Below are 23,417 nucleotides of genomic sequence, written 5' to 3' on the forward strand. Positions count from 1 at the left end.
CAAGGCAATTAAACAAAAGGAAATGGATAAGGCAAGAGCCGTTGTTGGCCATAATTGTAAGTGACATTGTTGCTTAGATTTTAGATGTATAGTTTTGCATTATTCGTTTTGGAAGATTTGTTGTTGTTGTTGTTTTGTAAATTAACATGGTTTAATAGTTTATTTTGTTGCTTGTCTTTCAGCCACAAAGACAGATCTGAGCTTGCTGCTTGAGTGTCTGAAGTTTCAGATGAAATGTCCAGATTTACAGAAACAAGCTCTTCTCACCATTCACTCAATCTGTGAAAAGAAAGGTAACAGTGACAAAAGATGTTCAAATATACCATAGGATATGTTATTCAGACCCATTTCTTAATTACAAAAATGTATAAAAAAAAAAAAAATCTTTAAAAACAGTAAACATTTTGTGTAACAACTTTAAATGTTATCTTTCTATTGTGTTTCACCTTAAATTTCATTATTTCAGAGGCTAATGTGGACCTGCTAAGAGAACTGGGAGGTGTAGCATTTGTGTACAACCTCTCTAAATCCAGTGTTGTTCATTCAGATGTAAAGGAAGCTGCACTTTTCACACTTGGTACACTGGCAGAGGCTAATGGTAAGTACACATCAAACAAAATTGCTTGATTTAAATGTGCGAGCATATCCAGTTAGAATTATGTGGTTACAAGACTTTTGCACTAACTTTGATTAAAGTAATATCGAATATGAATTAGAGAAGTCTATCAGTAAGATATGTAAGCATTTGGACAGAGTATTTCATGGTTTACAGGTATTAAGTTTCACAAACGTTAGTTAAATAAAATAAGAATCATAAACTCTTTGCTCTTCAGTTTTTTATTTGTTTGTTTAGTTTTGTTTGATATAACTTGATTTGACATATTCTCATGCAAGTATAGCTTTTGGAGACAAGAACATAATTTTTGTACAATTTGTATGCACTGTAAAATGAGGGAATATTATTGTATTTATATAATGGCATTATTTCCTGTGCTATTTTTTAAGATTAGAGTCATACCATTCATAATATCAGTTTTATTTCTTTCTTTTTCCAGTGTATTGCAAGCATTCTCTGAGCAAAAAGGAGTTATTTGCAGACATTGCTAGTTTGTTGACAAAAGAAGAAACTCCACTGACACAGAAAAGAGTGTCTGTCTATTTGCTGTTTGTGCTTGTATCCAGCAACAGTAAGTTAAAAAAAAAACGTTTCTGTCAGAATAAATTAAAATCACAACATCGCTTTTATAATCCTCTTTTGTCTGTCGCTGTTCCAGAGTCAGGACAGACTTTAGCTCAAACTACTGGCTGCCTGGATATTCTACTGGACCTGTTTAGGTACTATATGGTGCTTCAATACACATGATTATCATTAAGTTTATATGCACGTGCTGACTTTTCTGTTGTTTTAAATTATAAGCAACTGAGCATGTAAATACTCATGGAGCATAATATTTTGCAGGACCTCTTTCCCCCTTGTCAAAGGTTTTAATTTCAGAGCTGCTACTCAAACCTACCAACTATGGGCATCTTTGTCGAGTGCTCTCTGCAGCTGTGTAAACAATCCTCAGAATGGTAATTTTTTATTTATTTGATCCATATCGTGCACAATGATCTGGGGTGAGGGATGTAGTGTTGTATAAAAGCATCAATAGCAGATTACAGCCTAGATCCCTCGTCTCTTTCAAAAGAAGAAAAGAAAAGATAGGTAGCTCAAATTATATGAAAAGTCTGCTCTGGAGGTTGTGCTTGGTTTGACTTTTGTGGATGATATTCCCATGTTGGTAAAAAGTAATGGAAGAGCGATGAGGAGCTTTATTTGGCTGTTAAATGCTCATTCTAAAGCAACACGCTTGTCTTCTTTTATTTAATCATGTCTTTTCTATTGCATTGCAGAGGAGGGTCAGCGTATTTGTGTTGCAGCCTTTCCCATAGTAAAAACCTGGCTTCAGCAGATTTCTCTACCCTGTGCTGAAATTTTTCAACCCATTTGCTCATTTATTGCAATGACTGTTGCCAACAACTGTAAGTGAAACTGGTAGAACAGTTCTTCTTAAACTGAAATTTTTTATGTTTAGATAAAGCATTATTTTGAATTCAAACTGACTTTATATTTCAGGTTTATGCATCACTTCTTTGTTTTTTGCAGCCCGTGTTCAGGAGTGTTTTTCAGCCTCTGGGGGTTTGGAAACTCTCATTCTTGCACTGGTCCGTCTGTCCTCTGCCGCAGATACAAGTGTATTGTCATGCCAGTTGTCTGTTATTATATCCAAGACCCTGTCAGCTTGCATCAGTGATAACCGTGTGTAACTCTGCATGTCATATACATACAAATAAACATTAACAGTTTCTTAAACAATCAAAGTATCTCCTCCTACAATTACAATCTCTTTATTGTAGCTGTTTTGGCTTCAAGTCTTGCTCAGTATGGCATGGTGTCACACCTTTTCACTCTGCTGACAAGTTCACACCTGGACCCTGACGACAGACTTTCTGTTTTACTAAGCATTGGGTTGTGCACTGAAGCTTCCAGTGAGTAGTTAAAGTAACATTCTAAGTTTGTTTGGTCTTACCAGAAGTTTTCACATTGCAAAAGTTTGTTGAGCCTTCCTTTTTAAGATACCGATAAAATATTTTTACATTTCTAATTTTCTTTGCTGCTGCAGATGAACACCAGTCCCAGCTGGTGCAGTGTGGAGGCCTGCCACTTATGATAACACTCCTCACAGAGGACACAAGTGAGGAGGTCAGGAAGGCTGCTACTTTCATTTTGCAAACATGCAGGAAAGCCAGTAAGTAAGCTGCAGGGACTAAGAGCGGGCATACAACTTCTGTGTGCACACGTTGCATTGAAATGTTTTGAAAAACTTTATTGCATTAAATTTTTTAAAACAAATATTTAAATTGAAAAAGACTTGCAAGTAAGAAGTATAGAGTAGTAACTGCACTGAAGTAGTACAAATAAAGGAAAAACAGATCAGGCAGTATCTTTTAAATGGTAATCCCAAAAATGGAAAACAAAAGAAACCTGCAATATTGTACTATAACATGCTATTTAAAACACCCAGAAATCTCTTTGTATGTCAGAAAATTGTTATATTTCTCCATTTACTATTATATTACAAAGGATTTAATAATTTCTTCAACATAATATAATATTTATGACCTGTCTGCTGCTGTAGATGTCATTATGTCCAATGACTTGCGATAGGACAAGCTGTTTTCCAAAATATTGTACAGCCCTAATCAAGGCTAAATAAGTTCACATTGATCTCAGTTGTCTCTATTCTAACCCTTTTCTAACCCTTTCATCTGTATTTTAAATGTAAACTGTGGTATTTTTTACAAAAGCTTGTTTGACTTTTCTGTGAAGCCATGTGTTTAGGAATACCTGCTGTGGTGCCAGAACAGGCTGGAAATGAAGAACCCATCGCAGACATTGAACATTTTAGGAGATCCGCCAAAGACCTCTTGCACAGGATTGAACTGTTAGAGAAAAGGCAGTTGAAGGTTAGGCCTGCATTTACACACGTATAGTGTAATCTGATGTACTATTGCGTTTAATAATTTTCACTCGTGTTCATTAGGAGCTTGATGAAGACAGAAAGCCTCCAAATTCAACTAAAAGCCAAGGCCAGCCATCTCAGTCCCAAGCTTTATTTCTACCACCAAAGAACAAAAAGGACATCAAAACCATCCAAATACTGACAAATTCACAACAAAGCAGTAACGTCTGTGTTAATATGACTGAGAAAGAGAATACTAGCACAATGAAGAAACTCAACTACAGTTTGAATCCTTGGGAAGAGAGAACACAAAACAATGGAGAGGATCTGAGATGTTCAGCCCAAAAGGGAGAAGGCCCGGTGTCTTCTCATGTACGGTCACTAGAGAGAGGCAGCAAGTCGCATTCAGTGAACAAGTCAGTGGTATTTATTGGTTATCTTTATTTATTTACATTTATTGATCAGAAAAAGGATAAATTAGAGCTTTAATAATGACATTTTCTTTCAATTTTTAGGCAGTTGTTTGAACACCCATTCCTGGTGCAGCAGACAAAATCAAAAGAGATTAAGCATACTGATGGTAAGCAACAGCATTACACCTTTACCACCTATTGCTATGTTTTCTTTCTTCATATATGTAGTTGTTAACAAGCTTTTTTGTTTTGTTTAGAGTTATGGGAGAATGAGGAAAGTGGGATGGGGAATATTCCAGCTGAGCAACACCCAGTCTCTCATGTCCGGTGTGCAGGTAGGGAATAATAAAGATGCCTTTCAGTGCAATGATCTTGTATTCAAGTTGTATTTAAAAAAAAAAAGAATTAATATCTGATCAAACAAGTCAAATGTCTCAGATATACTTTATTTTAGTGTTTTGTTTTAATTTTGAAAAACTAAATATTCCTGTTTTGGGCTTACTTAAAATTTCTTGTGAAGACTAAAGATTTCATTGCCTGATTTTTTTTTTGTAGATGGAAGTCATTGTTTTGGTGCAGAAAAACAGAATAATTTAATTTTTGAAGATGATCTGAGAAGAGCAACTTTTTTGCATAAGTAAAAAACAAGTCTGTAATATATTATCTTCAACAAATCTGTGTTTTTTGTTATGTTTTACTGTCATTTGGATTACATAAAAACATAAAAACATGTTTATATATGCCTTATATATTTGTATATTTTTCTGAAACTGATTACATGAATTTGTGTAATTACTGGCGCTAAATCATCGTAATTGCTTCGCTTAAAGGGGTGCTATTATGGTATTTGGAGTTTTCTGAGCTTTCTACAGTGTTACAGTGTTGAATCCTCTTCAGACATGTGAACGACACTGTTTTTTATCACCTAAACACGTTTGAGTTTGAGTTTGAGTTCCAGCACTCTCTCGTTCGGTTTCCATGGCGACAAAAAGCGCGTCGTTTTAGAGAGTTTTTTCTACTTCGAAATCCTTATGACGTCCCGGGGGATAAGGTTCGGTGATTGGTTACCGTCTACTGGTTAACAAGGGCGTGTACAAATACATCAGGCGGGTGGAAAACGTCAGATAAAGTTATTTCCAACAATGGCTGGTGAGTTTACCAAAGAGAGACATCCTGCTGCATTCGTTGCTGTGGGTTGCTGTTTTCCACTTCGTTTTCAGGGTCTGATTCAGGTTCCAACATGTAAGGCTGTATGCTATGTGTTGACATTGTATTTAGTTTTTTTTATTGAGTTCATATTAGCCTAATCCTTCTGTTTATGAGATGTTACAATGACGGCGAAAGCAGGTGCGGTGCGCACTCCCGATGTAGTGCAGTGGCGGGAGGCGGGGCTTAATGTGGAAGAGTCTCAATCCACTCGTTTTGCCCACAGGCTGATCTGACAGCCTACGGAGAGGGTCGATCTGAAGTAAATAAAGCGATTTGTGACAATAACTCGATCAATCCCAGCCCTTCTGGTCTCAGTTATAATAAGAAATTAGCCTGAAATGCACATAATAGTTCCACTTTAAGCGTAATAAAATTGGTCTCTCTCCCTCTGTCTCTCTCTCTCTCTCTCTCTTATAGGCTGTGTGTTACCTTTTGAAGATGTGACCAGTCGCACTTTTGCATCTCTTCAAAGCTCTCACCACAACAGCTGTGACATGCACAGAGTTCTCCAAGAAGCCACAGAACAGTTCAGAATGCATCACCTGAATGAGAGCAAAGTGGTGGGGAACACAGAAATAAACTTTATCAGAGTTTCAGCTGCAGAGTCACATAGAAGCATTGGTAACAGAAATGGTAAGAAGTTTAACCATTAGCATAACTTGTGCTTCCAGTATGATATTCTCTTTGGTCATAAAGCACATTTTATACCTCCTTTTTATGGGTCCCACTAATAGGTCCTATGAAGAAATACTACTGTTTAGAAGTTAGTTTCTCAGAGCTTACAAAATGTATTTAGTAACTGTGTTTCATTATGTTGTATTTATAACTAGAATATTGCTGGATCAAGTATCTGATTAGTTTGATTAGTGTCAAATAGGGTAGTTTGCCCCATGAGGCTTACCCTAACATTGTATTGTTAGATTATTTCTAAACTAGTACTAATTTTACTATGTACTTTCCTTTAATTGTTTTTTTTCTGAAACAATATATTTGTTCAATTTGTATCATTAGTAATTATGACATTGATTAGCTATAAATTAAACACACACAAAATCTTATTAATGATATTAAGTGTTTAATTTCTGACAGCAGGAAATTGTAAGATACCCCTGCCACAGCAATTCTGGAGGAAACACGATGGTAAGAATTATATAACAAATAGGTTTAATCTGGAAATTATAACTACATCTAACCAATTAGCAATGAATAGAAATGCCACTTTGAAGAAAAATAAATATATCACAAATAAGCAGAATAACACTAAAACACTTAAAAAACAAACAAACATATATATATATATATATATATATATATATATATATATATATATATATATATATATATATATACACACACATCATTAACCACTGATTGGCTGTTTGTCATCTGTGTGGGTTATTGTAATATGACACTAAGGTTGCATTTCTTTTAGTTTTAAATGCACCTGTAGTTTAATAAAAGCCTACTTGCTTTTGAAATGGTCTTTAATCCTTCTGAGGTTGATTTTTTATTTACTCAACATAACCCTTAATTTACTGGTCTTATTTTTAACAGTTACTAATAAACTGTAGAAGTTGTACAAGCAATGAACCCTATATCTGAAGATAGTACTACAAAGTAAATGTTGTTAAACATTTGGCAAATCAATTGTGTCATATATTTTATACTAAAGTCAGGAAAAATTGTAGATCTAAAGGACCAACACAATTTGTCTGTCCTGTCAACTTGTCTAGAGTTTGAAAAATGATGTGAATTCTTGCAAACTGTCCCCTGCATCAGATGTATACAGTTTATGTAACACATGCATATTGTATAATTTTCTGTCAATGTTTCTCATCACAGGCATCGCTTTGACTCCTCTTCACAGAAGAGCTGAATTGCCTCACAACAGGATTAGTATGAGACCCGATCAGTCCGTAGCCGCGCACCACTGACTCTTCTTACACACAGTACAGATTTTCCATTTCTCTTTCCGTTCCAGACTTGACTCCCCTAAAAAGGCAGCGTCCGCCTGAAGAGTGATCCAACATCAGACCTGCGTATATACAGTAAATTGGTCTTATATGTGTGTGTGTGTGTGTGTGTGTGTGTGTGTGTGTGTGTGTGTGTGTGTGTGTGTTTGTGAATGTTATGACTGAGAGCCAGTGGTGGGAGCTGTCCTCTGCAAAGTGTTATTGGCAGCAGACAAAGCAAAGAGTAGAAAGAATGTTGAGCTGCGGCCAGTGTTCTCACAGCACAGGCCAGAGCTGGTTCAGAGTGCCACAGCTGTATTAAGCTGTTTCACACTCTGTATAACACAGTGTGGATGTGCATGTGTGTGTGACAGAGAGAGCGAGATAATGTGAGATATTGAAATGTTCTGATGCTTTTGTGTTAGGTCAGTGACTACAGGGATATAGAGGGATTATGATTTGGCGTATTGTGCTCTACTGGCTACCTAATGTATGTGCTTGTTTGTTGCGTTATTCATATTTCTTACAATTCTTGCCCCTTTCCAAAATCTCCAACACTATGTAGCCTAAATATGACTGTAGTGTTGCAATACAGGGGTACCGTTACATAGTACAATCTCACTCTCCTGTCATGTGAAATTTATTGTTTCTGTATGCCTCTAAGCCAAATGCTTTTTCCACTCCACTCTTTATAAAAGTCCCAACCAGAGTTTTCTCCCCCTAAACAGCTCACGTTTTTATCATGCTCAGCAGTTTTTTCAGGGATCTGAAAGACTTTTCCAGCTTGATTTTGGTCCTCCTTATTCTGCAGTCCCATTAGTAACCATTGTCAGTCTTTTTGTTTGTTGGGTCACTCTGCAGACTGTATTTAATGTGTTGCCATCATTTTAATAGAAAAGGAGTGAATTTCTTTGTATGTGAAGTCTCACATATCTGACCACTTGACACTGTATGCTGATGTATAGGAAGTTTAGTTTCACCAAAACTTGAACCGTTTTATGTTTCAGATACAGAGAGAAGAGGAAACGGTAACAGTGGACGTGTACTGGATTAAAAAAAATAAACTGTCCATTGTTTCATTTTAAGATTTGGGGAAAACTTGAGTAGTTCTGTTTTAACAAGTTGCCATGACCAGCTGGAATAAATATAATATATATTGTACTGGAATCTGCGAACCCACCACTGTGGTCGGTTAATATTAATTACAGGCATGTTGAGTGGATTACAGAGATTAGATAGGGACAATAGAAACAAGATATACTAAATATACTTCAGATTTCATGTCATGCGCATTAATTTATGTTATTTTAAGTTCCTTAGTCCTATTTCTCCTTTTTACCAAAACTACAATCTAACCTTAACTTCAACTTGTTTCTTTTGTCTTTCTTCTAAATCTAGAAGACAAAGAAGAGGCAGGAGAAGTGAGGACACTTCATTTCTCCAAACAAAAAATTCTTGGACGACTAATAGCAACAGGGGGGTCTTTAAATGTACTAGTCTATAAGGTCAGTGTCAGACCGCATTGTCATTAAGTAGCTTTCTTTAATCTTCTGTTTTTGTGTCAGAAATATAAAATTTAGGTCAGTGGGTGTGTAAAAACTTAGTCCTGAAATCCCAGGCCACTTTAGTGTTGATAGTCCTCTGACATTCAGTTTCTTGAAGGGATTTATAAGCCTTTCATTCTTTTCTGTTCCAAACACTGCACATTTATAAAAAAATATAGGAAGTTTTAAATACTTTATTTGTGGGTATTTTATGTTAACAAAGTCTAATTCACATTATTAATGGAATGTAAGTTTTGGGACTGTATTTAAATGTTCCTGCATGTTCGTGTTTATGGCATGAAGTGTCATTTGAGAATAAATCGGATCCTCTGGGAGTCTGATCATTATTACTGTCGACTTAATTTAGATAAAAGTCACAGAAGTGAAAAGTTGTTGTGGTACACGATAATACACGTTCTGCATTGTGTTTGTAAGAAGTGGTGGGGAAAAAAAAGCCAATCCAGAACATTTTAGTCCAGTACTTCTGTAACATACTGGGCCACATATCTGAAACAAGGAATTTCTTTAAAGAGAAATATTAGCTTCAGGAGATGCAGCTCCTTCCTACCTTGTATGTTTTTCTGTAGCTGTGTAAGACTGCACATACACACACACACACACACACACACAAAGTTTTTGGAGAAAATCAGAAAAGTACTAGAAAGATGATTCATTTTTTTCCCTTGCCTCTGAAAGACTTCTGAGAAAACATATCTGTGTTAGCTCCTTGACACATTGTCTCACGGAAGCAAATACCAAGTCCTGTTTTCATTGTTTTTATGCTTTAGCCATCGCAGTCCTTAGAGAAACAGGAAATCAACAAGGGGAGAGAGGACTCGAGTCCAGCGCTGTTGTTTATTGAGCTGAGAGCCTCTGGTATGACAGGAATCACAAATAGTGCAAATCATGCTGCTTATCTATTCTGTGTGTGCATCAAGAAGCAGCTCAGTCTGCAAACTGTATCCTCTGCTAAAGCTGAGCTGGACTGAGATCACTGTCTACAGCATGCCTCTCCCACTCTATGGGGACTCATCAGCACACTGCCAAAACCATGGGATTTACCCATTTGCCATGCCCCGAGGCAGAGGCTGTTAAAGCTAGGTGTGTCTGGACAGTTTAGTTTTTTTTTTTCCTAATTCCCAGTTGGACTTTACATTGTCATATGGGTTGCTAACTGTCCTTGGAAACGGAGCCATAATTTAATGATACTGTGGTAAAATCTTCCAGTTTCACTTTTAGCCAAGGCTCCTTGTCCTGGTTCCCTGATGGGTGAAAATGTTGGGAAGCAGTGCAGCGAGGGCAGGGGGAATGTGGTGGGAGAGGCATCTGAGGAGCAGATTTCTCATGGACTGAAACAGTCACACTGAGGACTTTTGACCCAGGCCCCCCGAAAACCTCCTTCCTCTGGAAAGAATGTAGCCCAGTCTCTCCCCCCTTCTCCTCTCTCTCTCTCTCTTTGCGCCTTCTCTCCCATGAGACTGTGAAAAAGCACTGTCTCTCTTACATGATCTGTACTGGGCTGGCTCTAATTCGATTGCCATGTGTACACTTTGTACCATACATGTTCTCGTATGAGATGTGTGCTCTGTAGGAGAAAAAATAAAATCTGTATGTAATAAATCCATAATCTATCTTTACCTTTTTTTTTTATATTACAACTGCTGTATGACATGTTCATCATGGTCAAACAGCTATGATGCCAACTTCCCTTTTCCTTTGTCCTTTGCTAGAACATGCTAAATTAACCTCTAATTATTTATTGTAGTTGAATAAACAGGGAGCAGGACCATAACTCATCTTACACAGTTTTATTTTCACAAGCAAGCCACTATTTAAATGAAAATGACAATCACTCCCTTGAAAGTATTACTGAAAAGTTCAAACACGACGATGTTAAGACAAGTCTTTGTAGGGGACTTCCTTTCTGTCATATAAAGTAAAATATACGGCATATCTTTGGTTCCTTTTTTTTGTGTTGTTCCTTATGTTATCTTATAAATCATTCACTGTTTTCAACACTTTTTTTCCCCCAAACATTCAATTTATACACAATTCATCATAGTAATGTTTAAGTATTTGTTCAATTCCCAACAGGTGATGTGTTTAAATATTTGCACAGTGAGTTTGCAGAGAGGAAGATCTCTGTTGTCTGATAAAACACTTAAGAACTAATAGCCACTGCACTCCTGGAGCCACTTTACACCCAACCTGAGCACAAACTGGCTGCATAGATGTATCATAACAAGAAAAGCTTCAATATTAAGGTTTCAGTTCAGTTTGTTGTCCACCTCTTCTGGCACATTTGGTTCATTAAAAAAAAGGAGATTTGCTTTAATCAGGGCACTTTGAATGAAATAAAAAGATTGTTTCTTTGATCCACTCAATTCATTTAAAAGGAAGGTTTCATAGAAAAGTAACCATCCACTTCTGCTACAAATCCTTTTTGATGGCTTCACATGAGCTCGATGGGCGTGCTCATGTCTGTGATGGGAGTGTCATCGGGGATCTTGACATCACTTGGAATGAGGTCATTAAGAAGGTCATTTCCTGTCACCTCTGAGTTTTTTAGGACTCCACTAACACTTTCTTGGTTGACATCATTCCCCAGTGTCTCCAAGCACTCAGCAGCCTCCACCTCAGATTGCTCTTCCAGAAACACTGATGTTTCTGTGGACTCTTCTGGCTCCAGTTGGAAACCCTCAGCAGCTTCGACATTCTCCTCACATTGCTCATCTGCTGAGACGTTTGATGGCTCGTCTGCACTAAGGGAGACCAGGATGGGAGCTGGTGAGGGAATGTCATCCGGGGCACTCAAGTCAATCAAAGGGGGTGAAGAAAGCATTGGCTCAGGGAGGGAGTCTTGGGTGAGCAAGTCTGTGTGTTGCTCCACAGACTCAGCTGGGGTAGGTCCTGGCTCTGAGACGGGCTCGGGGACTGCCTCTAGATATGAGACAGACTCAGCTTCAGGGACAGGCACTGGGGCCAGTTCTGGAGCAAGATCAACTTCAACATCAGGTTTTGGTTCAGGTTCTGGAGGCTTGATGGTTGAGACAAGAGGCTCAGGCTGGACTGGAACTGGATCCTTTACCACCGGTTCTGATTCTCCATCTTTTATTGGCTCTGAGACGGCAAGAGTTTCAACTTCTTTACACTCTGTTACACCATCTTTGGTTATACAGGTCACCAATTTCTCAGGCACCCCTGCCAACACGTCTAGATTCTCTGTCTCAGCGACTTGAGTCTGTGTTGCTGCAGAGACTTCTACTGGTTTAGAGCTTGCTGGCTCCACCGCCGTCTTCTGCTCCGTCTCAGCGCTGCTGGCTGGGACATCTCGTCTTCTGCTGAACCTGTTTCCCATGATGTACCTGTAAAGGGGGGTCAATATGTCAAGTAAAATTCCTCATAATAACATTTATAATAATGGTAGAAAAACATTCATCCTGAAATTATTTTCACAGATTTAGTTAAACCTTTTTTTTTTGTTGGCAACTTTGTAGTTTAATAGATTAACTAATTATAAAACACAATGTTTGCAGGGTTGTAAAATCAAAGTGTGAAGCGACAATCATTAAAAGCCATTAGGATTATATTATCTGGATTAAGTAGAAATATTTAATGGTACGTTATGTCCTCCTGAGGCTACAGAATGTGCTGCAGGTTTAAGGCACAACATGTGAAGGAATAAATGTTTATAGAATCATTTACATGACTTTTTTTTTTTTTTTTAAACTAATCCCGGTTTGCTTGGTTTTACAGTTCATGAGACTACAAAGACACTAATTTAATGAGATTCATGTTTTGGCCATGTATCCTACAAAAAAACTTTTTTCCATATCTATGCAAACCCCTCAAAAGTATATGTAGGCTACAATAAGAATTTTTCCTTTTTTTTTTTTTGTATTTCTGTTTATTCTGGAACCACACCTTAATCAAGTCCCTTCTATCACAGCAAGCCCCAAAACCCTCAAATTACTCCGTTTTCTTTAGCAGTGCTATTACACGAATATACAGGTAAACAGATAATCATTAACACAAACTTGATCGATTTATAATTAGCCATTCATTCCTGATTAAAACCAAACGAACAAAGAACCCCTTCCTGACGACCCCGCCTCCCTGTCGTGGCTGGAAAAAAAAACTACTAAATCTACACAAAGTGAAGATGCGCGTGAACAAAAGGTGCATTTAAAATCATACAACAGTTTCATGACTGACCTTGAAAACCTCTTTGCGTTGCAATCGCAGAGAAAACTTGCAGATGATATCGCGCTCTCAACTTGGAGGAGTCCGTGCGTCGAAGTGCCTGATGATGCGCGCACCAGTGAGGCTGACCCGTGTGGCGCGCGTCCGCGGCTTGTGCGCGCACCCACACAGTCAACTTCCTACTCTCTCTCTCTCTTTAAATCTGATTGCAAACGAAAGGAAGCAAGTGAAACTGGCAAATCAGTGTTGTTAGTCGGTAAAATTCGTTACTTTATTGTGCATGCAAGTTTTATAATGATCACCCCCAAATCATTTGTCACTTCTAGCCCAGAATCTCATTGTTCTTCAAGGTGGGTAACTTTTCATTTATCCATAAACAAATGTGATCAAGACCGAGAAGTAAATATGTCGATCAGCTGATTGTGGTTAAACTCTGCTCCCATGACACACTTTGTGTTCACAAGTTAAAAGTCACTCATGGATTATTGAGATCAAACAGATATATATTTATCTGGAATTAATTATTGTTGTAGTTTATACAAATATGCCATTCTTTACATTATTTTTTTTCTTTTTGTCAACATGATTATTAAATTTACAGATCCGGGATTCGTAGGTCCTGGGAGTTTCCATCATGGCTGCATTCTCATTGAGGAGCCCCACATGGCGCATTTTTGGGGTCTCTTTGTTTCTCCTTCTGGTCTTCCTTCAGAAGTTAACCTCATTTGTGTACTGCTGTGGTTTTTTCATACTATCCAAAGAAGTCTCCACTAGCCTCTGTCACTCCTGTCAAGACCATGAACAGTCCTACAGTGAGTGGCACAGAAACTCTCCCATTACAGCTGCTGGGATAAATATCAACACATCCTCTGTGGTTATTCTTTGTTTCTATGTTCCGGTGGTGCTTGTGCTCTTTGCTCTTCTGGCCATGCTCTTGGCAGCTTATGCCAAAGACAAAACAACGCTCTATGTCAGCATGGCTTGCCAGGCTGCCTCCAGCTCACTCATCCTGACTGGTATTGTTTCCTTTTTGCTCTACCATCGGTCATATTTGAATTGGAAAGACATGACGCTTTGCTTCTATGTATATGTGGGTGTGCCAGTAGAGTTGGTGATCTCCACTCTCCTAACAGCCACTGTGTCTAAGAACCTGCCATCTGACTGGGAATAAACTAGTTCAGACTACCTGCTTTATGCGCAACGGACCAGTTATGTTCTCCATCATTATGCAGACGGAACAAGACACTCTATTAGTTTTACTGGTTAGTTCATCTGCAAAAAGTTATATTGCTTTTGCTCCTGTAACAATGTTTTTGTCAAAGCTATATTTGATAAATGCCTGAAAAATTTACAGCCTTTGGTGAATTCATGAGCAAATTATGCTATTTGAAATGAAATGTATTCAGTTTGTGTTGAAATCTACAATATATGAAATGTGCTGTCATCGCTGTAACTTAAAAAAATAATAAATTAAAAAAGTGATATATAGCTTTTAATGGACATATGGCGAATTCTCTCAAAACCTAATAAGTTTTTGTCATTAAAGATTTAACTTCACAGTTGTAAGGATGTTTTTCTTCATAAGCAAAGAGTACACACAGCTTATGTAGATCATGTGGTGAAACATTTTAAACAGGAAACTGGTGGTTGGTGTTGAACTGTAACATAACCACAGAGTTTTACATTCAGATTAAATGTCTCAACCACAGGAGTCCTAGTTTTTGTTTCTTTCAGTAATCACATGATCTGTGTTGTGTCAGGATTTCCATCATTTGTGAAACTAAAAAAAAAGCTCTAGCCAATGATGATGTAGCGGCTTCAATAACTTGGGAGCATTAATAAAGCCATACTAATAACTGCTTCTCCAAACAATTGTTTAATACAAATGGGTCTTCTGCTTTTTATTTTATTGGCATGATTTTCTTTTTAGAGGGGTGGTTAATTTACAGCAAACTCTTGTAAAGACTAAGCATGTTTATTTCAGCTTTTTTTTTCTTTAGGTTTATGATCGAGTGAAGAAAATGTCCCGTACAAGCTGGAAGGCATCGTTTTCATCTGTTGGCATCTGTAACTTGTCCATGTTTATGTCAGCTTTCACATTCATGAGACCACATTCATCTTGAGCTGTCTCTGTTTTCTCCCCCTCAGATTTAAGATGCTGTGGGCTTTTGGTGTATGGCAATGTTTCCACCTCCATAATGTCCCAGTCTGTTTCTGAAACATATGACGTCTCCAGATTGTCGTCCTCTGAGGAATCTTCCTCCAAAATCTTTGCCATTGGCTTTGCAGTCAGCTTTGAACTGCCGGGTTTCTCCTTCTTCTTTGCGATGTCTGTTACCTTTTGTCCAACCTGTATATAAGGAAAGCATCCATCATATGGTTCAGGAAATTACCAACATTTTCACATTCCAAGCAAAAAATATTTTAAGAAATTATTTAGGGCAGGGGTGTCAAAACTCCATTCCAAGAAGGTCGATATCTGGAAGGTTTTTGTAGTTTCCTTCTACCAACACAGCTGATTCAAATCAAATGGATCCAGCTGCTTCTTGTCGACATTTATGGTTTCGGTCAGGTGTGTTGGAGCATGGAGACAACAAAAACCTGCTGGATACTGGCCCTCGAGGAATGGAGTTTGACACCCCTCATTTAGGGGTTTGTGATGCTTTAAAAAACATTACTAGTCATGCAAAAAAAAATTCACTATAATAAAATATAAAGGTCAAAATAATTTGAACTTTAATTTTGAAAGAAAAGTATGATTTGGTGGCATTTTGTGTTAAGCTTTTCAGTGTGTGAATGTTTAAAGAGGGGAAACAGCCCCACCTGCTGGTGAATTGGGGGCGCCACATGTTCACATACATTGTTGGTAAGATAAGAAACAGCTGTTTCCACCAGCTCAGCCTCGTTCATACAATAGAAAACAGCCCTGGGAAATAGAAACGCGAATCAGTTACTGAGGAGGAAGTCCAGGATATTATCTGAACCAAAAACTTGTTCACTACCTTGCACCTTTCGCTTTTCTCTTGCTCTTCAATGGCGCCCTTTCTTTAACTTTAACCTTTTTCTTTGCCATCCACGAAGGTAGCTCACGGTGCCTTTCTGACATGTTTCAGGCTTTAAGTACACAACGTCACGTTGTTGTTTTTTTTTTGTTTTGTTTTGTTTTTCTTTTTTTTTTACAGGGAAAGCAATCGCTGCCTACCCGCCATTATGTACATACGAGATAAACTGAACCGAGGAGTGCCGTGAAGTGGTAAAGTCACGTGACCGTGAGACAACGATAACGCTTTAGCGCCACCCAACGGCCAGACAGTCTACTGCAACCTGCAACTATCTATCTGTCTATCTATCTATCTATCTATTTGTGTCCATATAAGAAAGAAGAAATAATTTTTTAATGACAAATTAACAGCATCTTAACTGTTTTTTTTTCGTACAAAGGTGATCATTTGTAATTGCTTATTTAAATCAATTTTAATTATGGGGCTGCACGGTGGTTAGCACTGTGGCCTCACAGCAAGAAGGTCGCTGGTTCATTCCTTGGATGGGGCAAGGTTTGGTCAGTGGCCTTTCTGTGTAGAGTTTGCATGTTCTCTCCAGGTGCTCTGGCTTCTTCCCACCATCCAAAGACATGCATGTTAGGTTGATTGTTTACTCTAAATTGCCCCTGGGAGTGAGTGTGAGTGGTTGTCTCTGTGTGGCCCTGCGATGGCAAGCTGTCCAGGGTGTACCTCGCCTTTCGCCCAAAGACTGCTGAGATAGGCTCCAGCTTCCTCGCAACCCTGAATTGGATTAAGAGGTTTGGATAATGAATAAATGATGAATTTTAATTATTTGAATAAACACATTATAGGATAAGTTATTAAAAGGTTAACACTGAAAAAAGCTTCTGTGGCAAGAAGAAAAGACCTTGTAATTGCAGGATTGCAAATAATAGAAATGCCTGTCAAAACAGACCAATGACCTGGTTTGTAAAGACCACTCTCCGACAGTCACTCACTGGTGACTTTGAGGCCTTTTCTACATACACAGTATAACAGACACGAATCAGAATCAGCTCCATTTATCACTGAGCATACATGCCATAAGCAGAAGAAAAAAATCTAGAAGCAAAACATCTACACACTAAAAACAAACAAACAAACAAAAAAAAAAACCCAAACAAAAAATACACAAAGGGCAGGATCATCACTTTGAGTTTTTTTTTTTTATCCCAAAAAAGGGCTCCAGATCTACTGAAAGCAGACCCTTAAATTACTCTCTCCAAGACAGATCTGGTCCATCTTGGCTATAGACAGTATTCCACTATACTACCTTCTAAAACTTGGGGTTGGAAGGAATGTTCCCCATAAAAATCATCCATTAAAATGTCATTTTATTGTCCTTCCTAAGGAGGTATTTTTCAAATACAAAGAAATAGTATGCTGCTTTAAATGTGCAAATGTACAAAGCTGTTTGCACAAAGTTCAGCCAAGAAAGGAAAATTAGTCTCTGTGCTCAGTAACTTGCACCCCTTGACACTCTTACATAAATGTGCAAAACAAATACACATGCAAACTGTAGCTTGTAGAAATTAATCAGGGACACAGTTTGTGTGCTGTGAAATTAAAATTGTATTCAGTCTGCTCATCCAATTCCACATCTTTCACCAAAGTCTCTGTTTGTCACAGCTCATCTGCATCAACAGAGATGGATGAATTCAGAACTTTTTCCCTTTTATTCTATTTTTATTTTAACTGATTAATTTATTTCATTGGCATATTCATTTATTGTTTGTTTCCTTTCACATATTTTATTGTCAACCTTGTTCTTATACACAAAGCAGAGCTCAAATGAACAAATGAATAAGTATAAAATTTTGTCTCAACACTCAAGATGTCATCAGATAATTCCAGTTGTTTTGTTTCATTCTGTTAAAGTAAATGTGAAGTATATAGAGGGAATATCCGCTAACTTGATGGCCTGTGTACCTTCATCTTACCATCCAACATCAGCTTATCCCTCTGCATGACACTTTATCTTCTCTCTCTCTCTCTCTCTCTCTCTGCTCTTCTTTCTCTTTTTTTTTTATCATCCTCCCTCAATCTGTGATGTTCAAAACAATCCTTTATCAGAATCTTCCTTTCTGTCACTCTGCACACAAAGCTGCCAAGTCCTAATCAGGCTTTTTAATTATCTGTGTTAAGCCCCTTCCTTCGAGTGCTTAGGCTTCAATTGCAAAGAGCAGCTTTGTATATGTGACTAAATTAAAACAGGGGGAGAATGGGCTGAAGAAAATCTCGAAGGCAAACGGCAAATGTGATTTTTCCGAAAGCTGAGTGCATTTTAGGAACATCACATATTATTATTAATATTTTTTTAAATTATTATTATTATTATTATTATTATTATTATTATTATTAATAATAATAATAATAATAACAATAATAATAATAATAATAATAATAATAATAATAATAGCCCTGCGATGGATTGGCGAGCTGTCCAGGGTGTACCCTGCCTTTCATCCAAAAACTGCTGGGATAGGCTCCAGCTTCCCCGCAACCCTTCACTGGACTAAGTGGTTAGGAAAATAAACAAATGAATGATAATACATTATTTTATTGTCATCGACAATGTGATATTCTGCAGACTCAAGAGAAAATTGTTTATACTTTTCATTGGTTTTTATCAAATCAGTGAAAAGCTATAATTTCTACATAGTATATGTATAAGATTGTCAAAGAAGCAAAAGGTGATCATCTGTGAAACTCATTGCAGTTACTCCTTCTCCCTCTCTGCACAGAAAGACATTATTTAAAAGTAAGAATCTAGGTTGTTTAGAAAGTAACGCTGGGCTCATCCTCCTCCAGGCTTGCTGCCACATCCACAGATCAGCCTGTGCTAAGAAGATTTCGGTTTTCTAATTGAACAAGTCCCATCGCTGCTTTTTTCCCCCCTTTTTTTTCTGGATGCTAAATTTTAAGATCAAACATGGCTAAAAAAAAAGTCTGTTTTAGTTATTTGCATGAGGGCATGAGCATGGCGGTTTTGTTTGACACTAATTTTGATGCTTTAAAAGCTGCAATGAACCTTATTTCTCCAGCAGTGGTTAATGCCAAACACAGAGGGCTTTACACTGAAGTTTACGTATTGCTTCAATAGGTAAACGGAACATAAATTATCAGTAGAGCAGAGAGATCATTTTCACATCATCTAATCTATGTGCTAGTCTTCCATGGCCTTCCTGTCACATGTTATCTTTATCTTATAGATGTTTCAACAGGCTTAACCCTGCTTTGAATAAGGGTCATTCCCATTTGCCATCTGTTTCAGAAACCCCCATTGTGATTGGTCATATGGTGCAAGAGAACACAATTTAGCAGGAGTATGATGTTAACATTCACCGAATACATACTTGTAAAACATGTAATCTGCATGAAATGCTTGTTAAATCTAGAACCATTTCATTGCAAGAGTTTACAGGTTTCTGTCTCATGAAGTGACACACAAACACAACAACCATTTAACTTGGAACAACAGGATCTGAAGCAGTCAAGTTTGATCTCTCTATGGGAATTTAAAATTATTTTAAGGAGAATGGAAAAAAGCATTCTTGGAAATTGTTTTTGTTTTTATTTCTTTACTCTACTTTCACTTACTTGCACGTATCCATTGTACCACGGTTCTTTGTCTGTAACTCACATGTCACATCGTAGGTTGGTCAGAAACAAGCATCTCTTTAGAATAGGACTCGGTTTCTCGGTGAGATCAACATTTATTATCATATTTTAAAAGACACAAATTAGGTTGAAAGAGAAATAAGGCACCAGTTCTCTCAAATGTTTAAAACCTCAAGAAGCTTTTCACCCTGCAGAGGTTTTTCTGATGTTTGTCTAATCTATTTACGTCCTTTCTTAGATTTAATCTGTTGTCATACAGGCGTAAAGAGAGTTTATATTGAGCTCCTCCTGCAGCTTTACAGCACGTTTGCCTAAATCTGTTTGGATGATAGATTTTTCTGCAAGGTCTTTTTTTCTGACATTTGCGTAATGAGGTCATTTTGCTTTCTTCTTTCTAATCTGTTCTCATACGGGTCTGAGATAAGAACAGAGTTCAACATCAGCTCTTCCTGCCTTATGATATGTCTAAATCTGCTTGAGAATAGGATATCTGTATTTATGCTCAGTGTCTGAGCCTCCTGGGATGCTGTTGCTTTGAACTCAAAGCTGAGTATTATGTAAGGAGTCATCTATGAAGATGATTACATTTCAAGTTACATTTGTATTCAGATAACGTTTTCCAAAGATCGACATCAAAGTGATTTAAGTTAATGAAAATGAAAATGTTCTTGTTGTTACACTTACAACACACTTTTAGCAGTATTCATACATACATTAGCTGAGAGGAGTATGAAAATGCTCGAAAGTGATTAGTTGCGGCATAATCTACTGGTACTCAAAGATGATCAAATCCACTGGGTTGAAGCATGTGTGAGGAGAGAATGATTGTGCAGACAAACAGGGATTTAGTGAGATGCTGAAATCTGTTGCACTATATTTAAGTTGAGATTTAAAGGCTAGCATGTTTACTTATGAAGAGGCGAATGTAAAGGGATGCCCTGCCAGTCAAACACACCTCATAAGGATTTTTCTTTGAAAGTTCTTAAAAGTTTTTGGTTTGTATCATTTTATCAGGTGGGTAATAATGCAAACCATTAAAAAACAAACCAAAAAAAAAATCTGTTTTTCACCTAATTAGAATTAAATGAATACACCCCAAATAAAAAGACATGTCATATTTGCCCCTAAATGTAGACAAACTGTGTGAAAATCTCCTTTCAAATGTAATAAGAGACTATAAGTAGCCTGGTTCTGCTAACCAAATAGACTAGATTAACTAATCAACAGCATCTCCATTAAAGCAACAGTGTGGTAGTTTGCTGGTTCGGATCATTCAGGTGGATGTTAACACGTTGCTAAGGAGGAAAGACACCAGCCACAGTTTTAGGAAGATAAATATTGCCGCAGCCACACATCCATCTGGTAAAAGGTAACAAAGATTATTTTCCAAAAATGTGGATTATTAGTCTAAAGTTATGAAAATTATTCCCAACTGTGAGAAAGAGATGGAAATAAAAGTAATAATTTCACTGAGCAGTGACATCTGCACTGAACCATAAAGACTTGCAACGTGAACATGTAAATTTCATCCACAAGCTAATGCTAATTTGTGCAATCACTTGTGTGGTTAAGTCTCTCATCAAAATGCTAATTACAGGCTGCGGCCTGTGAACGAACAGTTTTATATTAGTTTCTCTCCATTCATCACATTCTTCTGTCTCTACTTTCTTTTTACCTCTTAGAACATCTTTTTTTCCTGAAAGAGTTTGACATGAAATAATGAATTAATCTAAACTACAGCTGTTGAAACACACTTGGAAGGGTGGCTGGTACTGAGGGGATAATGCACTGTGCCGCTACAATTTTAAAAAAAAAACGATGCTTTGATTTTTGTTTAGTTTGTTTGTTTGCAATTAATGCAGATCACCAGCAACTGCTCAGGGAAAAAGGGTACTACATCTAAGTTTATCTATATGTGTGCATTTCACTGTCTATATCACTAAGACACAGAAGTGTGTTAAAAAGAAAGGATGCATTTCTTTTTTCTACAGCTGATTTGCATTCAAAGTGCACCATTCAATAATCTACTGAATCTCAAACATCCCTCAAAGCCAAACTGAGGTTTTGATTTGCCTGTCCAACAAATGACGCACTGTGCTGTTGTCTTCTTGTTCAGCTTTGTTAGCATTATGTGATTTTCAGAAGAGCTGGCAGCCCCTCAGAGGAGCCCAATCAGGTTTGAAATTTGCATCACCTCTCTTAAAGATGACTGCAAGTGAATTCCCAAAGCTGATTAAAGTCTGACTCTTTGGTAGTTTCTTTGAGCACTAATAAGAACCAAAAGGATAAATAACATGCTATTGTAGCTTAAATAAGTTAGCAGATAACACTCATTTTTATGTGAGAGACAAGTAATCTGAGTATTGGTTCTCCCTCCCTGCTTTCGTCCAGTGTGACATAATAGTTTAAAAAGAAGCAACATTGTTGGAAAAAGATGTTGGCAAAGATTTGGGTCATCAGGAGCTGTTCCAGAGCTTTTTGTCAAAATCAGATCAGCTGAGAGATGAATGTTTTGCCAAAAGATGCAAATGATAAAAGCTTTCTTCAGCCCTCCAGTATTTTTTTTGGCAAAATGTGGAACATAACAACTTTCTTTTCAGTGAAAATGTATAATTAAACAAATCAGTCTATGATAAAAAGATAATTTTTACACCACAAGACTAGCCTAAAAGCTCCACAGTTCACCATCTTCGCAGTCATCAAGGCTGCAACGGGTTTAAAAAAGAGTACAATATTTCAGCTGGTTTTGAGTTACTACAACACAAAGCTTCCCTACCAGTGAGCAGCGACACATCCTATGTTTCACTTTGATCCTTGTCTCTGTCGCTGCCACTTCCCCTCTGGAAAAAAAAAGCAAAAAGCAAAAAACTGCTTTCTAGGTCTCTGATTACCTCAGAGGAGACACTTGAGATACCAGCCAGGTTTCTATAGCAACAGATGCAGATTTGAATACCCTTGATGTGCAGTGAGGGTGGATGTTTATTAGGTTGCATGAGTTTGAATCACCTGGCCAGGAGTGAAACAGATGCTGTCCGCAACAAGCACACAGCTTCTGACAAATCAAACACACAGGCGACTTTAAAGATGTAAATGTATTTCTCAGACTAAATTTTATTTTATGATTAATAACTGGGAAACACAGGCCCAGAAGACGCAATCTTACAAGTGAGTGGGTTTAATTCTTTCTGTAATAACCGTAAGACTGTTACTGCTAAGGCAGACATGATCCTTATCTTATTGGCCTTTATTGATTTTATTATGATATTATTATGTTATCAAATGAATTTTAAATGTTTCTAGATGTGCTGGAGCTGTGTCACAGATGAATTTCTATTTCTGATTATACTAATAAAGTTATCTTCAATTTTGTATCTTATGTGTTTTAAATGTTTTACTTAGTCTTACTCTTCAGCACCCTCGTCATTATCTGCTGTTTTTAACGTGATTTATAAACAAAGCTGGCTTGGAGTATCATACTGAATGATAGGCTAATATCTGTGGAGACTTAATGGCCATAAGCTATTTGTAAAGTTTTAGTTTCAGCCACTTTTCATCTTACTGTAATATGAAAGTTTGATCTGATTATCAAAAATGTAAATAGTCAGAGAAGTCAAATAAATCTGATCTGAAAATAAAAGAGACTGAGACAGTGGAGAGAGAGAGAGAGAGAGAGAGAGAGAAGGCCTAGTAGATAAATTAATACACTAGAATACCCAGTTTAATTAACCACCAAACCACATTAAATGTGAAAGGGATATATCACTCATAACTCCTCCACGAGGATCCACGTGCGCAATCCGCTTCCCCCTCTCCACGCGCGAGCCAAGCTGGGGTCAGTCTCCAAACCGTGCGCGCTGCAGACGGATCATCCGCTCATTTCAGAGGAGGATTCTCAGCTTTGAGCGCTCTGAGCTCTGTGGAAGCAGCATGT

At 37.5% G+C, this 23,417-nt stretch overlaps 3 protein-coding genes across 3 annotated transcripts; 1 reads left to right on the plus strand and 2 right to left on the minus strand.

Annotated features, from left to right (window-relative positions):
* Positions 1-22: 22 nt before the first annotated feature.
* Positions 23-9,988, plus strand: terb1 (telomere repeat binding bouquet formation protein 1; the record flags this gene model as incomplete). The annotated part of the gene is made up of 13 exons (XM_079257877.1): positions 23-56; positions 183-293; positions 467-598; positions 1,056-1,187; positions 1,275-1,335; positions 1,460-1,572; positions 1,894-2,022; positions 2,147-2,299; positions 2,398-2,529; positions 2,664-2,789; positions 5,543-5,685; positions 9,410-9,497; positions 9,849-9,988. The coding sequence occupies 13 exons, from the start codon at positions 23-25 to the stop codon at positions 9,986-9,988; spliced, it is 1,494 nt and encodes a 497-aa protein (XP_079114003.1).
* Positions 9,989-10,414: 426 nt separating this feature from the next.
* LOC306767265 (uncharacterized protein) lies at positions 10,415-12,945 on the minus strand. The gene is made up of 2 exons (XM_079255186.1): positions 12,837-12,945; positions 10,415-11,986 (listed from the first exon to the last, which is right to left on the minus strand). The coding sequence occupies exon 2, from the start codon at positions 11,977-11,979 to the stop codon at positions 11,074-11,076; it is 906 nt and encodes a 301-aa protein (XP_079111312.1). The 5' UTR covers positions 11,980-11,986; positions 12,837-12,945; the 3' UTR covers positions 10,415-11,073.
* A 1,736-nt stretch (positions 12,946-14,681) lies between these two features.
* On the minus strand, positions 14,682-16,056 carry LOC306762480 (uncharacterized protein). Its single transcript, XM_079248955.1, has 3 exons — positions 15,827-16,056; positions 15,648-15,750; positions 14,682-15,174 (listed from the first exon to the last, which is right to left on the minus strand). Exons 1-3 carry the CDS (start codon positions 15,928-15,930, stop codon positions 14,827-14,829), a joined length of 555 nt encoding a protein of 184 aa, XP_079105081.1. The 5' UTR covers positions 15,931-16,056; the 3' UTR covers positions 14,682-14,826.
* Between the last annotated feature and the right edge of the window lie 7,361 nt (positions 16,057-23,417).

This window comes from Telmatherina bonti, assembly GCF_933228915.1.
Source record: "Telmatherina bonti genome assembly, chromosome: 2".
Classification (NCBI taxonomy): Eukaryota; Metazoa; Chordata; class Actinopteri; order Atheriniformes; family Telmatherinidae; genus Telmatherina; species Telmatherina bonti.